This window comes from Arvicanthis niloticus, chromosome 4 (assembly GCF_011762505.2).
Source record: "Arvicanthis niloticus isolate mArvNil1 chromosome 4, mArvNil1.pat.X, whole genome shotgun sequence".
Classification (NCBI taxonomy): Eukaryota; Metazoa; Chordata; class Mammalia; order Rodentia; family Muridae; genus Arvicanthis; species Arvicanthis niloticus.
Window position 1 is genome coordinate 39,033,066 of NC_047661.1, and position 16,629 is coordinate 39,049,694.

The following is a 16,629-nucleotide window of genomic DNA, read 5'->3' on the forward strand; positions in this document are numbered from 1 at the left end:
ATGCACCTTTGAGGAGTGATAAAAAGAAAGGTGATGTAATGGTGGAGTGTATTTTAACTGATAAGCTTTGCTTCTGCTTTATTGTTGTGATAAAACAAGATCATATAAAGTATTACTTTTTAATGATAGAAAACCAAGAACAAAATAAATCAAGAAAATAATATATACTCTCTATCATTTCTTGCTTTTAAACATTAAAGTATATAAAAAATTAAAATGCTGTTTTTATTGTCAACTGTTTCTAGTTCTTCAGAGAAACCACAAGCAGAACTATAAATGTTTTTTATTATTGATTTAATAATCACCTACACTAAGACTAAAAAAAAAAGCCTCTAATCTGGCAAAATTATTGACTATATAGGCAACCTATCTTCTAGCTCCAGTTAAAACAATGTGTTTCCATTGGCTTGGAAGGCTGGGTTACCCCAGGCTTGTGGGAGCAGCTTAGGTTTATTGTTGCTTGTCTTAGTTTTTGGTTCAGGTCTTCAAGTGTGGGAGAGGACTCTAGAATGTCACCCCCTCCTTGGAATGATCAGTTGTAATGATGTTACATAAGTTGTGTTTATAAAAGATAATGGGAGAAGGAATATGTTTTTTTGTTTTAATAAATAGTCCAGTTCTACTGCTAGCAAGTTCTTCCAGATTTTGTACTTGAAGTGTACATGTTTGTGAGTTCAAGGAACAAAGCAAGGGTTTTAATGAAGCTGGCAGTGGCTGACCTGCCTTGGATGTCTAAGATACATTTTTTTAGCTGGAAGTAAGATTCCAAAGGGGGATGGTGCTGTATTAGACACCTTTCTTTGGCTCTGATCCACGGGCCTCTGCAGACCTCATCACTATAGTTCTTGCTCTTGGTCTCCCCTCCCCCTCAGGTACAGGGGTGAGCCTAGCTTAGTATAAGAGACTTCCTATGTGCCTCTCCTTGTGAGAGTTGGTTTAGCAGTGGCTAGGCTAGGCGATTCTGCCTCAGATCACAGTTCCTGCTGGACAACACATCTCTTGCTATCTTTCTTCTAGTATGTTCCCCTCTTACCCTGGGCCTGGGTATGGTAGCCTCCAAGTGTTTTCCTTTTTCTTCTCTATCCTCTGTAACCTGCCTACTCCTCTGAAACAAGGACTGTTATTAAACGCTATTACTTCTTAAGGCAATTTTAGATGCACATAAGCTTGGTTTATTATTTTAGCCATTTTACATGTAGTTGTGCAGCCTTCAATACATATAATATATCACTGGGTAACTAATGCCCACAGCTCCTTAGGCCTGTATCCACTGACAAGAGCCCACCCTCCCCTCCCTTAATCCCGGACAAGTACAGGTTTGCCTTATCCTCTGTGACAGTGACTGCTCCAGATCTCTCTTCTAAGTATTTGTATCTGAGGGTGATGGTGGAGGTGGAGTGTCTGTTGGGTTTTGTTTGTTCTGTTTTGCTTTGTGACCTAATTATTTTACTTAGCATAGTGTCCCCAAGGTTCATCCATGTGGCTGAATGTAGCAGCAGTTTTCTTTTGAAGGAGGTTGTAAGTGCCCCTTTGACAGGCTGTGTGCTGAGATGGAGGAGCCTGAGACAGAGATGCAAGAGGGATTAATATGAAGGTGTAACAGATGGATGCTGCCTGTTTGCTACGTGCAGGGGTGGGAAAGACTGGAATAAAGGTATACTCAACCAAGATCCATTTTATTGAGGGTGTGGAAGACCTTCCAGGGTGGTGGGGGTAGGGCCTGGTATGAGTTCTGGGAGTGCAGGGTCTCCTGCAGCCTGTACTCATTGGCTCCAGGAAGAGCCATTCCTCTTGATCTCCTAGAAGGTGCTCATGGGTGAGGCTTTTTGCTCACTTCAGCACTTGTTTCTCAAAGCAGACTGAACCCAACCAATCCAGCACAGCCAGGGCAAGACAGTCACACCTGCCCTGGCTGAACAGCTTTGGGGAAGGAGAGAAAGAAGCAGTGAGAGGGACAGGTATGCAGGTGGCAGCCTCGTGAATTACAGTGTCTGACCACGGAAGGAAGTTACTAGAGAAAGGTAACAAGCTCCAGGGTTGTCTTGGTGCAGAGCTGTGACACAAATTCACTAGGTTATGATGTCAACATTCCAAGATGAAACATGGCTGATTATCAAGCCAAGGGCAGATTCAAAATATCACGGCATTAATTCAACAGAATAAAACGCCCTCTGATTTTTATGTAAGTGGAAAACAATAATTTAGAAAGACTACATTGAGACTTCAAACTACTTTAAATCTGGCCATTATCAATGTGTCTGAGACTGTAAATGAGTCCTGAACATAGAACTGAAATCCATTTTCACAATGAATGAGATCCATTTTCACAAAGGGAAGCAGATGACACTGTAACACAACTAAGCTCTGTGCTGATCGGAGGAGATGGGGAAGCAAGCGCCTTCCAGACATTTCCTTTACAAACAGCAGGGTGTCATCTTCACTGTTCTGAATGTGGATATTATGAAAGTACTTGCTGATAATTTCTGAAAATCAGTAATTAGCATTTCATAGCGCACAATGAAAATAACAGGAAGAGGAAAGAAAGATCTAACTGACATACCTGAGGTTGACTGGCTCTACCTTGTGTTTTTGTGGGGAAGATTAAAAAAAAAAAATAGACTAGCTAAGTATACCATAAAGATACAACGAGAAAAGAGGAAGCTCAATTAAAAGTTAGCTAGGCGCAAGTCAACATGTGCCATTAATTTCTTTGATAGTAATGTCCACATTCAAAGTTTATTAATCAAATCTGCCACGTCAACCTCGGTGCTGTAGATATGGAAGACAGGGTTTGGGGGGTCATGGTATTTTTCTTCCTCTCACCCTAACTCTGAAGAACACCTAATATTTACTTGCCCTTCACTAATCAAAATGTAGGCATGTTCTTTGTGTTTAATTTGGATTTTGAACTTGTTAAATATTTCACCACAGTAAAGGAGGACATTAAGGTGGTTTAGGAGATCACTGCTAGCTACTGAGCTTCTTCCTCATTTATTACAATCACTTCCCTGAAAAGCCACTTAGGAGAGCAACCCTGATCAGCCAGTGTGAAGACGATGAGGCACCATGGCTCTGTGAGCAAATGCTTTGCGCTCCAGGCCACCGAGGTAGCTAGCTCATGGATCACAAACAGGAGACGGCACCAACAAACACTTACCCTAGAGGATCAAAGCAATATCCCTTGTTGATACCCCTGATTATATCAAAGGAAGATACCGGGGCTGCAGGGAGGAAAGGGCTGATAGGTGCACAGGAAGGTGAGCAGAGAAGTTAGGTCCATCAGCGTGCCACTGTCGTTCATTTGTATCAGCAGGAAATGAAAAGTGAGTTGATTTTTTTTCCCTTATGAACTTTACAAGCTCATCTCTCTGGGAAAGTCAGCAGCAGCTGTTTTGGATACAGACACATCTGTCTTGCTGGTTCTTGACAGCCCTATCATGTTAGTGCTCTGTAGTAGCAAGGAACATTTCAGCAAGAAAATGAAGTGATACTGAAGCGATGTAGCCTACCTCCTGTGGGCACGCTCTCCTCAGTGCGCACGGAGAGCAGCTCTGTTACCCGTGGCAGATCAAAGGAGAGATCAAAGTAGAGCTTGCCTAAGTAAAGACAGCTAGATGGAAAATGGCGAATTTTTGTGATTGCTGGTAAATATAAAAATGTATTGAATATTTTAAAATGCAGAATGGATGAGCATATCTGTAAATATATAAACACTGCATGCCCATATGTTCTAGGTGCCAGCCACACAGCGCTACTCAGCAGGCTTATGTGTCTACCTCTCATTGTCACGGGGTGATCATTTAAATCGTTTTTCTTTTTGGTAAGGTTTGGAATAGGTATGATGACAAGTTTTATGTCAGCTCAGAACTCAGCACTCTTAGCATTTGTCTGGCATGAGCTTCTGTTAGAAAGTACTGACTGCCCTTCCGCTTGTTGCACAGGAGTGACTTCACACAAGTGCAGTACCAAGGCTGACTTCCTTCTGGAATGTAATGACAGTGAGCGTGGCTGGAGAGATGCTCAGCAGTTAAGAGCACTGCTGCTCTAGCAGAGGACCTGGGTTTGTTTTCCAGCACCTACAGGGAGGCTCACAACTGTCTAGAACTCCAGGTTGAGGGGCATCATGTGCCCTCTGCTGGCCTCCATGGGCACTGCAGGCATGTGATGCATATATGAACAATGTAGAATAAATAAATAAATTCAAATAATATTTTAACAAAACTAAATTACTGATATAAAAAAAAACAACTACAAATAAGTTAAGGGCAAATGTTAACTTAGAACAAGACATACAGTGTTATTCTTGATATTCCTAATATCCATATGCTGGGGAAAACACAGTGGTTGTTGCTGAGATGACTGTATGTTAATGGAATGTAGGTTTGAAATAGTGGAGGATCCAGGGCAGGAAGCGCAGATGTGGTTATATAAAATGATGATATGGTCAAAGCTACCCCATTATACTATTCTCTACATGTATAGAAAAGCAGAGCTTCTTCTCAAGTAGAACAAATGGAAAACAAACCTTCTCCAACTTTATGTTTTGGGGCTGGTGAGATGGCTCAGTGGGTAAAGGCACCTGCCTTTAGCCTGACAATCTGAGTTCAGTCTTGGAACTCATATGGTAGAAGGAGAAAACTGACTACCATAAGCTCTCCTCTGACCTCCACAGCCACAGTGTGGTACCTATGCACAAACACGCGCGCGTGCACACATACACACGTGCACACAAAACATCTAAGATCTCTAACGAATCCATGGGCTCAGGAATGCTCTTCTGAGCCATGTAAAGGAAGCTTACGTTCCTGGAAAGCCAGAAGTTCCAACAACCTCCCAGGTGCAGGGACTCTGCTGGGCTCCAATCACACTCGAGGAGCAGGGAGGAAGAGAGCCTCAGCACCTAGTGGCTTCTAGCCAGAACCCTCTTCCTATGCAGGCCACTTGGTAGGTACAGATATGAAGAAAATGATGATTTTTAGTAATATGGAAGAAGGAGACGAAAGCCTGTTCACTGTCTTTCTTCAAAACCACTGCCCAAGAGCCCAGAAGATAATGATGTAAGACAAGACTTAAGGCAGTTTAAATAAATCTCTACTCTCCAGCAGACCTAGTGTTTACATATTAAGGAGCTTTGTACCAGCACTGTGCTGTCATGTTCCTGCCCAGAAGCTGTCAAGATAAAGTTTACTATCAATTACTGCTTTACAAGTATGAAATGAGTTAAGCTGTCATCATTTTCTCAGCCAGAGATCTTAAACTGTCAAAGAATGCCAATTTTTAATCTGACATAGAGAAGAAAATTATCTGTTATTCTGACCTCTAATTTCTTGACATTTTAATGCCATAATTGCTGTGGTTAGTGCTGCTTCATGACTTCACCTGTCAGGGAAGAATGAGTCAATAACCTTAAGCTAGTTCACAAATTTTAGTACTAACTTCAAAGCTCAAAACTCAAGGTAGATCATACAATTTTTTAACAAAGGGGATATGTTAGTCTTTTAAGGTAGTACTTAGCATTTTTTAATAAAATTATCTTAATCAGGAAAATTGGCATTAAAAAACAACAAAACCTAGCTTTCCTGTGGTTTTAGCTATTAATATCTTTACGTGAAAAAATACCAAGATAATCATTATAAATAAGATGAGTGAAGACATCATGAATGGGCTAATTTTTGAGCTTTCTTCTTCTTCTTCTTCTTCTTCTTCTTCTTCTTCTTCTTCTTCTTCTTCTTCTTCTTTTTTTTTTTTTTGTAGGAGTCTGTTCAGTTTTTCAGGCTGAAAGCAATTCTCTTCAGGGTTCCAAGAGGAATGCTTTGAAACCTGGTATTGTATCTCCCCGGGGTCTTTCATGGTGGTAATGTGCAGGGAGGGGTATGAACCTTAAACCATCCAAGCTTAGTTGCACTATCTACAGAGCTCTGCCTTGTGACTGTGGAGGCTGAGTGCCCCTGCGGGGAGATATGCTATTTCTCCCTTCCCAGAGCAACTGAGACTGTGAGTGAGATTCAGCACGATGGCTGTCTTGAGCTGGCTTATGGCTCTTAGCCTTTGGAGAGCACTGCTCTTCATGCCACAAAAGACTTTGTAGGAATATGTTTTGTTCTAACTTATTCATTGAAATTAACAGGAATGCATGAGAGGGAATGATGGTGAGAAATAGGAGAGGAAAATTAACTGATTTCCTTAACAGCCCTCAATCTGCACTACACTAATGCTCTCCTGCTGCCCTCAAGAAGGTGAAGCAGTTTCCTCAGAAATCTTGAGTTGACAGAGATCTTCAACTCCAGTGCCAACAGCTCTGCTGACTTGTGTCAGGGCCTGTGCTAGCTGGAGGGAGGGGTGTGTTGCCGGAGTGTGCTTCCTCACAGCTCTAAGAGGTGACAGGTCAGACACCCGGGCAAGGGGTTGGGATGAGAAGATGCAGATCCTACCTTGATTTCAAGGATGGCAGAGCTTCGGCATCTAGCCAATGTCTACTCTAATGACACTCAAAGGAGCACAGTCCCGAACAGACATCCCGCCTGACATTACACAGTCTTCATTGCGTGGAGTCATATAAAGATCCATAGTGTAATAGATTCTGTTCAGAGCATCTACAGAATAAGTGAATGTGAAGCTGGACCCACTCCCACCCAGCAAGTCAGTGAAAAGCCCACGCTCTGTGCTACAATTCCTACAGTGTGATGAGTAAAGCTTATGAAAAATTAATTGGCTTTGCCACTGCCTAGAATAATGGTGTGACGGCTAAAGAAGCAGACACCATTAGTGAGGTTCAAACATGCACTCTAATCACAGAAGGAACATCTCAATTCTAATTCTGGTGTCTTTTTGTCTGGCTCATTTGTCTCCTTTTCAACTCACATTTAAATAAAAAAAATCTGCTATTTCCCTATCAATCTAAATGCTACCCCATGGTTTTCCTCATCTCAATATACTCAAATTTGTATTTTGTCCAAAACAATCAGCCTGTAATTTCCCTTTTACAATCAGAATTTTGTTGTAGAGGAAAAAGGCACAACAAAATACCCAGGACCAAAGAAGTCCATGAAATTTATGAATTAAGTTCAATTGGACTTGGAATGTAAGAACGAGCTATTCCAGTTTTCCGATCTGATTATAAAAGTATTCATTGTGGCTGGGCAAGAGAGTGAACACGCTTGATCCAAGGATCAGGAGGCAGGGGCAGGTGGATTTCTATGAGTTCCAGGCCAGAATGGTCTACATAGAAAGGTCTGGGTCGTTCAGGACTACAGAGTGAGACTTTATCTCAAAAAAAAAAAAAAAAAAAAAATTGGTTGGCTGAAAGTGATGAATTTTGTTTGTAAAGAATTTATAAAATGGGCCCATGTTAAGCAAAGGGATATAAAACTTTCCTCATATCAAATATCAAATAAGCTAATTAAATTTTATGTATAACTGAGGGCAGTAAATTAGGCAAGTGTAGTGATCTCTGGAGGGTATTTCTCACTTCACCAGATGATTTCACAATACCTGGGCTCTCCCTGGACCACTAGCTCCCTGCCTGCTCCCGTTCCCGTGTGTGTATGCATGCTACTGTGCAACAGTGCCTTCAATAATATGTACAGATGCGTTCTCCAAGTGTTCAAAGCGACCAATGGGCAATGATCATGTGCTCTCTCTTCCCTTTCTTCTCTGCTTGGAGCCATGCAAATGGAGTCTTTATTTTATGGGACACGTAAGAAATGGCTACGAGATTTTTTAAAGAGCGCTTCATTTCCGAATCTGCACATTTTCTACCTCTGAAATAAAAACTGAAAAAGCTTTCTAGTGCCTGGAGATGTAGCCACCATGTTTTGTTTTGCACACAGCAGATGGCACCTTGTGGGTAGGATGGAGGGCAGGGGTACAGTTTCCTTGGAGCAACACTTACCTAGCAGCTGCTGCATCTTTATCCTGCCTACCTAACCGAAGTCATTGTATGCCCGGGAAGCTATTTAAATGCTATTTAATATGACTTTTCCACTTAAAATACTTGCAATTCCCAACTGTTAGCTATAGACAGTTCAGGATGAGAACACAGGAGAATTAAGCACTACCACAGCATCCATTACATTGGTGTATATCTTTGAATGTTCCTTCTAGAAATCTGCAAAGCTGCTTCTGTTTTTAAAACTTATGCTGCTAATTATTTTAGTGAATTTCTCATAGTTAAATATTCGCCTAAGCCTCCCCCATTAACATGTAATGCATTTTAATGAAGAGCTGAAGGAAAATTACAGTTCTGCATTAAAATGTCAGTATTAAAAAAATTCAACATATTGGTCTCATTGCTTGCATTTGATATGTCTCCATTTTTAAAATATTTGTCAAAACATGAAATCTATGTGTAGTGAAGAGTCAGGATGAAAGGAGACTTATACAGAAAAAGATGGGGAGTCAGATGTGTGTTTGAGAGATGTTAGACACTCTGGGAGCAGCTCAGGACACCTACCTCCCGGAGCACAGGATCTGTGATGCTGTCCAGATTCACCGAGCCTTCGTAGGTCAAGTAGTGGAAAACATTGAGAGCACGGACTGCCTCTGGCCCTCGCTGTTTGTAGCCAAATATAAGGTCAATCCATTGATGGAGTTGGCAAGAAACAAATTCACTTTCCAGGGCCTGAAATGAATGAAGGAATAATGAGACTACACATTTAGCAAGGTTTCAAATTACTTTGTCACTGTGAAACATTTGGTATACATGAAGACGTTATGCCTTTACATTGTATTTGATTTTATTTGATCTCCAGTCCCCAGAAGTGGCAAAAGACTACCTTTAATAAGGCATAGGGCTACATGGCTCCAGCTGTATATGTAGGGGAGGATGGCCTTGTCAGGCATAGGTGGGAGAGGAGATCCTTGGTCTATGAAGGCTGGATGCCGAGTGTGGAAGAATTCAAGGGTGGGGAGGTGGGAGTGGGGGTTGGGTGGGGGCACACCTCATAAAAGCAGGAGAAGGAGATGTGATAGGGGGCTCCTGGGCAGGGAGGGATGGGATAAGGGGATAATATCTGAAATGTAAATAAAATATCCAATAAAAAATTAAAGCAAAACAAACCAAATAAGACACAGGGCTAAATAAAAGTCTCTTCACAAAAATGCTTTCCACTCTCTTGGCTCCATTATATACACAAATATGTTCATATTAAATACATTCCTTACAAAAAATACACTTATACCCAAAAGAAAAATGACTTGCAACAACTTTAAAATACAATTTTATAATAATTTCATTTCTAATTGTTAAACATTAGTTTAAAGTTTTATAGCAAACTTTGATATGGATTTGTCTTCCTGAATGAAGTCCTCCAGCTTGCTTCTAAGATGACTAAGAAGAAATGCCTTCTTCATGTCTGGAATCAGCTCAGCTGATACAGACTTTGGGAAGTAGCAGGGAGGTTTGCTCTTCAGTGGTGTGTGTGGTAGGGAAGTAAATCTGAGTCAGAGTATAGGCTTCTGTGAGGAGTTGGGGGAGATGAAGGCCCTTTGTATTTAGTTCACTGATATGTACTGAGTTTAGAAATGGGCAAGTTGGGTAAGTGTGTGAGTGACTTTCTTAAACCAGCTATGTGATGTTTTTATTTGTGAGTTAGAAGAATGGGATTTTCTTTACAAGAGTAAGTGGTGCTATTGGTGGTGGTGGTGGTGGTGGAGGAGGAGGAGCAGGAGAGGAAGGGGGAGGGGGAGGAGGAGGAGAAGGAGAGGGAGAAGGAGGAAGAGGGGCAGGGGAAGAGGAGGAGGTAGAAGAGGGAGAAGGGGAGGAGGAGGAAGGAAAGGAGGAGGAGGAGGAGGAAGATGAGGAGGAGGAGAAGGAAGAGGAGAAGGAAGAGGAGAAGGAGAGGGAAGAAGAAGAGGAAGAGGAGGAGGGGGAGGAGGAGGGGGAGGAGGAGGAGAAGGAAGAGGAGGAGGACAATCATCAGTAGAAGCTTCCTGGAGACAGTCAGACAGATGGGCTGGAGCTCACTTCATCCCTGGATGAAAACCACAGTGGGCACTTTGCTGCACGGGAGTAACCCACCCACTCCCTTCACTTCTGATATAGTCAAAGCAGGCAGGATGCCAACCACATGCAAAGGAGGTTCTATGTCCAGCTTCAGAAATTCTCTGTGTACAGCTATGTACCGTAAGCACAGCTGTCAGTTAACGTGTGAACCCACTCACTCTCTGGTTGCTTGTCCCAGTTACTAAGGTGTTAAACCCACTTTGGAATCCTTTCAATTAACAAACAATAACTTTCAAAGGAATCCTCTCAAAACTGCACTCACAGCAGTGCCTTTCCACGGTTCCCACACGTCATTCCCTGCACCCCTTTCCTGATTCGGTCCTTCACTTTTTTTTCTTCTTAGAATGCCACTTATTACAATTACTCTTTATGATTCTTATCCAGAAACACAAAAACTAAGATTCTGTGAAAACAGCATTTACCTACTAAAATCAAACAGAAATTTGATGCTCTATTTTACTGATATTAAAATAACTATTCAGACTAGAATATGAGAAATGAGACAAAAATAAAATGATTGGTTAACTCTTTGCAGGTTTATATTTGTTATAGTTTGTGTGATTTAGTAAAATTTAAAAGTATAATTGTTAGTGATCATTTCAGTGCTAGTCCAATGGGTGGAAGGATAAAAGAGTTGACCATTATGCAGGGTGACTATTGAGTGACCACATTTCAATCTCCCCCCAGGAACTGAGAATAGCTGTGGAATTAATCCTTAAATGACGTTTTTTTTTTTTTTTTTTTTAACCGTGTATCTTGGAGTTGTCACTGAAAGATTTACAAGTTTCCTATTACTTTGCTAGGAAAAAGCTATTACTGAACAATATGGCTAATGCAATCGTGGCGGACAGAGAGAACGATGGCTTTCCAGGACTTTGAGTTTCAAGTGTGTTTATTCTTCTCAGTTCCCTTCTTTCAATTCCTCTTCCACCACATGCAACAAGCATGAAACAGCTAATGTTCCTTCTGTGCTGATGAAGCATCCTCTGTTCTGTGGATTGGCTCTGCACGGTTCTAAGATCTGCCTATGGGAGCCTGTGCTCCTCCACACACTGCATGGGCATCCCCTGGGGCAGGGCATGCCCTGGGGCACAGGCTGTGCATATTCCCCCCAGGGCTCTTGGATGTTGGTTACACTTCCTCTGGAGTAGGACCAGTGCCTCACCTCACATTCATGTTGTCTGTTTCCTCCTCCCAGTCACTGCCTGCTGCTCTTCAGAATGACTGTCCAGTCCCCACTTCTTGTTCTTTGTTGTGCCCCCACCACCTTGGTGTGTTACCTGGGTTTCTAATTCTGGCTATTATGACAGATACAAAATGATAACTAGTTGTTTTAGTTTGTAGTCCTCTGATGCCCGTGGACTTATCCCACTTCTTAGAACTAGATTAAAGTGTTTGTGTGCAGCCTCATGTGGGTGCTGAGAACTGAGTCTGTATCTTCTGCAAGAGGGCCTTTAAGAATCTTCGGTCCCTCTCCAGCCCCTGCTCACGTTTGCATGGCAGTTTCTGTCTTTATGTTTGTGATTTGCAGACTTTCAGAAGTGATTCCTTGCTGGTTTAATCCCTGCTGTTAAGTGTGTCTCCATCCATTTTGCATTTTGAGACCACCCATTTGTTTAGCAATGCTCACGCTGGAGGCAGGAGTTCTGCTGTTAGAGGCAGCTTTCAGTATCTCTGCAGTCAGACTCATTTGATGGCTGACTCCTCACATACAAGGTTTTAGTTCATCTAGAATCTACTTTCCTTCACAGTAGACCAGATCCACTCTTATTTTATGTAGCAACGAGCTGTTCTGTCCTCAGAAATGTGTGCTGTGAGTTTTGTGTGCAAATATGTCTTTGTGGTGATATTCAGACCTGCCGTTATTAGATAATATGATCCTCTATCAAGAAAAAGGCCAGTTCTGTCCGCCTGTGTTCCCTTTTCTTTGTTCCCTTCCCATGCCCTCCCTTTCTTCTCTCTCTCCTTTATTTTTTCCCAACGAAATATTTTTATTAATTATCTGGGGATTTCATACAACACACGCAGATCACATTCCTTTCCCATTCCTCCAAAGTCTACCCTCTCACCCTTGTGCCCTCCACCACTCCCAGAAAATATACCAAGTACCATTTGTGTTGCCCCTGTACTCACTGGAGCATGGTTAAATTCCCAGTGGCCATCCCTCTAAAGATAACTGAGTCTTTCTCCACCCACACCCCGCCTGCCAGAAGCCATTAACTGTGAAGAGCTACATTTCAGCATCTTTGTCACATTTTTAAAGGGCTCTCTGCAATGGCTTTCTGTCTGAACTGTTTATTGGTGGTGTGTATGTGTGTGCAGGTTAGGCGTTGTCATAGAAGCTTTAAATGTCTCTCATTCTCCGTTATGAGCCTACAGTCATTTATAGCACTGCAAAAGACACGTCCTTGCCCATTCCTTGCACGGATCATGGTTTTCCACATGGTTTCTGGCGGCAGCACACACTGCAAATATCTACATGGCTTCCAAAATGACCTTCTCTCTAGTTCTGTGTCTGTGCGCTGCTCATGCACACTCCACTCTGCCATCTTTCCCATCTCTCTACCACAAGTGGTGTTGCAAACACGCTTTATTTGCATGTAAAGCTGTTTGGTTCTACATGCAAATATTCATTACAATGAGTCATTAATCTGGTTCAAAGTTTCTGAATGCCCATACATACTGGAGTAGCTCTGAGACTCATCTTGGATATCCTATTGTTATCCTATTGTTGGCCAGAGTCTGGGGACAGGATGTGCTTGATCTCCTGGCTGCTGCACAGTCCTCTGCTCTTGGCCCCACCCCTTCCTTTCTTTTACTCTGTCACGCATGTTATGTATGTGTCTAGCCAGTTATGTGTGTGTATCGAGACATTTACATAACTATCCTCGTTTCTCTTAAGTTGTAAACACTGACATTAGTTTAATTCACTGACATTTCCAAAATTCTCATCTATTACAGATCAGTTCCTATGACTTAAGAGGTAAAATTTTCTCCATAACATTTTTTGTATTCTTGGTCAAGTTTTATTTCCCCCTAAATAAGTTCATAAAATGTTGGTGTATTTACAAGATCTACACAAATTCAAATAGAAATCCCAGTACTGGGAAGGGAAGTGGGCACAAAGTCCCAACCCTAACCAAGAAGCTATCTGCAATTGATGCCTGCTAGGAGAGGGGAAATCAGTTTTCACTAATGGAGTGACACTGGGTATTATCAACCATTCTCCAGAGTAGGCACCCATAACCAGGAGTAGCTGGCCAATATAAAACAGACTCCATTTGTGTTTTTTGTTTTGTTTGTTTGCTTTATCCTTTTGGATTTTGTTTGTTTTGATTCTGGGGGCAGGGGAAGACAGAGAAGTGGGGGAAGGGAATGAATATGAACAAAATTGGGTGGGTAGGAATATTGGAAGAGAGGAAAAAATATAATCTGAATATATGAAAAAAATCTAAAAGCCAATAAAGACAAAAGAAATTGGTACAGGTAAAAAGATACACTCAATATATGGTTATTTATTATGTAGAAAAATGATTAATTTCTCTAAGCTAATTTTATTTCTGACAGCTATTGATTATCTGCAAGTATAGCTTCTTTATTTTTTTTTCTGGCAGAACTCTTCTCAAGTTTAGCAGCTATAGATAACAGAAGGGATGAGATGGAGCATCCATGTCTGTTCCTGATGTTAAGGGGTTAAAGTCTACTTAGGCTCAATGCAAGACAGACAGACAGACAGACAGACAGACAGACAGACACACACACACAGAGGCGGGGGGGGGGAAGAGAAGCATACATACATATACATCTGCCACTTCCCATGCTAATTTGCTTGGTATTTTTGCACTGTAGTTGTTTATGAAGTTGGCACTTGTTCTGTTTTTAATTTCCCCCTTAATTATGTTGAAATCATAATCCTATTACCCTCCTAAAACGGGTATCCATGGTTTCTGGGACACCTTGCATAAGAACTGAGTTCATTATTTCTTAAAAAATTGGTAGACTTCACCCATGGAGGCCTTTGGGTTTTTTGTGAGGTTGCAGAGAAATTTCACTGAATTTCTTCAAGGCTTCTAGATATCCATTTACGCATTTTATTATCTTGCTTGCTATTAATCCAATTTCTCTCATCTCTAAACCTCATTATTATTAGTTCATGGTTTTTATAACAATATTTAGTTAAACTCAAAATATTTGTGATAAATGTTGCTATTTGCTCCAGTCTAGTCTACACAGAGGAGAAGCACCATGGTGAATCGGGTGACAGTGGCAGTTAAGTATTCTGGATAACTTTGTCTTTTCGTTCATAAAATTAAAATTAAATGAAGTAGGAATGAAGAGAACAAAACTGTACTATAATTTGCCTTCCATATTACTATGCAAGAGGACTTCCCCCTCCCCCCCAGTTTAGAACACTTTAAAGATAAATCTAGTTCAAAGTCAAATGCATATGTAAGAACTGAATATTAGCTATAACCTCACCCAGGGCAGAGGTCCTCACTGCAGGGTTGCTCACTGCACAAATGGTATTTACCCTGCTACTGAATACATGGTTGTGCTTATTTGGTTTTCTCAGAGCTGTGTTTCCATGCACAGACCCACTCTGCACTTTGAAATAAGATCTTAGTATGGTGCTTACACTGGAAAATATGAAAAAATACTCGATTACTAAGCTATTAGTGTTATAATGACCCTAATAGCTTCTTGAACATCTCCTTCACGTCTCCAGGCAGAGGCAATTGCTTTAAGCTTAGATAACCCAATTTCCCATCCATAACTCTACCCCAGGGATGTGGGCGGAAGGAAGTGAAGAGAGATATGAAGCGGTATGGTATCTTTCAGATGGATTGCACCCACCGCCATCTCATCCCTATCTTTGCCCATGGGTATTAGATGGGAGAGAATTCTTTCACTAATGCACTTGGGATAAAGCCTCTCTAAAATTCATGAGAAAGAACAAAGGAAACGGAAATGAGCTGTGAGAATCCTTTTATATACGGGAATGCAATTTCTATCTCTTTTATACTAAATAAAAATACTTCCATCTTTCTATGCTATCAATGCTCTCCTTTCAGTAATAAAATAATCTCTGAATAGTGAAGTGTGTATTCAAGCAGATATCAGAAAAACATTCAAGTTTTTGTGAATGTCTAAGCTAGCTCTTCACTCTCATGATTGCATTAAAATTTTAGTCACTGAACTTTAATTACTCAATTACTGTTTTAAATAAACATAATTATATGTGGCCATGCTATGTGGCTCAGGACACCTTTGAACTTGCCATGTGCCCCAGTCTGGATTTGAACTCACAGTAACCTGAGTACTGGGATTATATACCCAGCTCAATAAAGCTTAAATGACTGTGGTGGGGGATATTTGTTCAATTATCCTATTACTTGACTGATGGCTAAATGTACCATGATCCAAGATGATATTCTAGGTCTCACTGATCTTCAAATGGCCTACTACAATCCACTTGGCCTCTCTCTCTAACCATTGCATGGTAGCTTGTTATAGAGCAGACTTCTGAAGCCACTATGTCCTGTGCCTTCTCTTACAACTGTCACCAAAAAGCCCTGCATATAACAGGCTTTCAAAAACTATCTCATCTCTGCCTCTGGAGTTTTTTATGGTTTTCAGATATAGACCAAGATTCTTGGAGATAAAGCTTGGGTGTGACCCCCTTGTATAATTGTTCCTTTCTCACTGGCTTGAGAGCACTTCACCTTGTGTGATTCTGAGTTGAACCCATCCTTCATCTGGAGTTAATTCTCTCACTGGTCTTTTCTTATTGAGAAAAGTGGTGTACATGCTCTTCACAGATGCCCTCTTGTCACCAAGTCGTAGCTGCAGCATACACAGTTACTTGTGAAATCACTTTACATTCAAATTGAAAAGTGCAATTCAAAATTACCAGCTAGCACTTTCAAAAGTATAGTGCATATCCTCAATTAGAGACTATACCTTGAGACAGTGTTCTAGACTCTATAGAGTGGCACAAGAAAAAAAACCTGATTTCCCAGGCAAAAGAACGAGGCGAGAACACTGATTTCTCTCCTGCCCTAAATGACTGCCCACCTACTACATGCCAAACACTGTCCTTGGAGGGTTCATGGATAAACGCTTTCTATGTTCTGAACAGATCCGAGCCTACTGGGGTAAGCATGCTGACTTCAGCCTGTCCTGCAGTTTAGAATCCCTGCCCCCATGCCATGGTAATAACAAGCACTAATCCCTCCCTCTCATCTTAGCCGAACAAACAGAAATATTGTAAGTCTCCGATATGTGTAAGCAGTCGCTATGCAACTTAGTCTGACCTTACACCTGCTTCTGAAGAATGAAGAAACTGAGGGAAAATGCTACTAGCAGAAGTCAAGGAGGTCACTGTAGGGCGTGGCATTAGACCACAGAGGTCAGACAAACAACCTCTCACTCCCTTCACTATCTCTTCCACGTCCCCAGCACCTCTAGAAATGCCTCCTGGTAGATTTCCCGTTCTGCTCTGGTGCCCAGCACTCTTAGTGCAGCCACTGGACACGGTTTAGAAGGTAAGGCCATGCTGCCCTTTGCTCAGTGCACTGGTCAGTGCTTATGGAGCCCACAAGCCCAATGTACATTAAGTCCTCTTG

At 41.5% G+C, this 16,629-nt stretch overlaps 1 protein-coding gene across 6 annotated transcripts in view; it reads right to left on the bottom strand.

Moving 5' to 3' along the window:
* Nbea (neurobeachin) overlaps nucleotides 1-16,629 on the bottom strand; it is a 518,446-nt gene that overhangs the window by 31,084 nt on the left and 470,733 nt on the right. For all 6 annotated transcript variants that reach the window (XM_076932409.1, XM_076932408.1, XM_076932407.1 and 3 more), the window contains one exon: nucleotides 8,453-8,620. In XM_076932409.1, coding sequence (XP_076788524.1) covers nucleotides 8,453-8,620 — 168 coding nt within the window. The remainder of the gene's footprint in view (nucleotides 1-8,452; nucleotides 8,621-16,629) is intronic.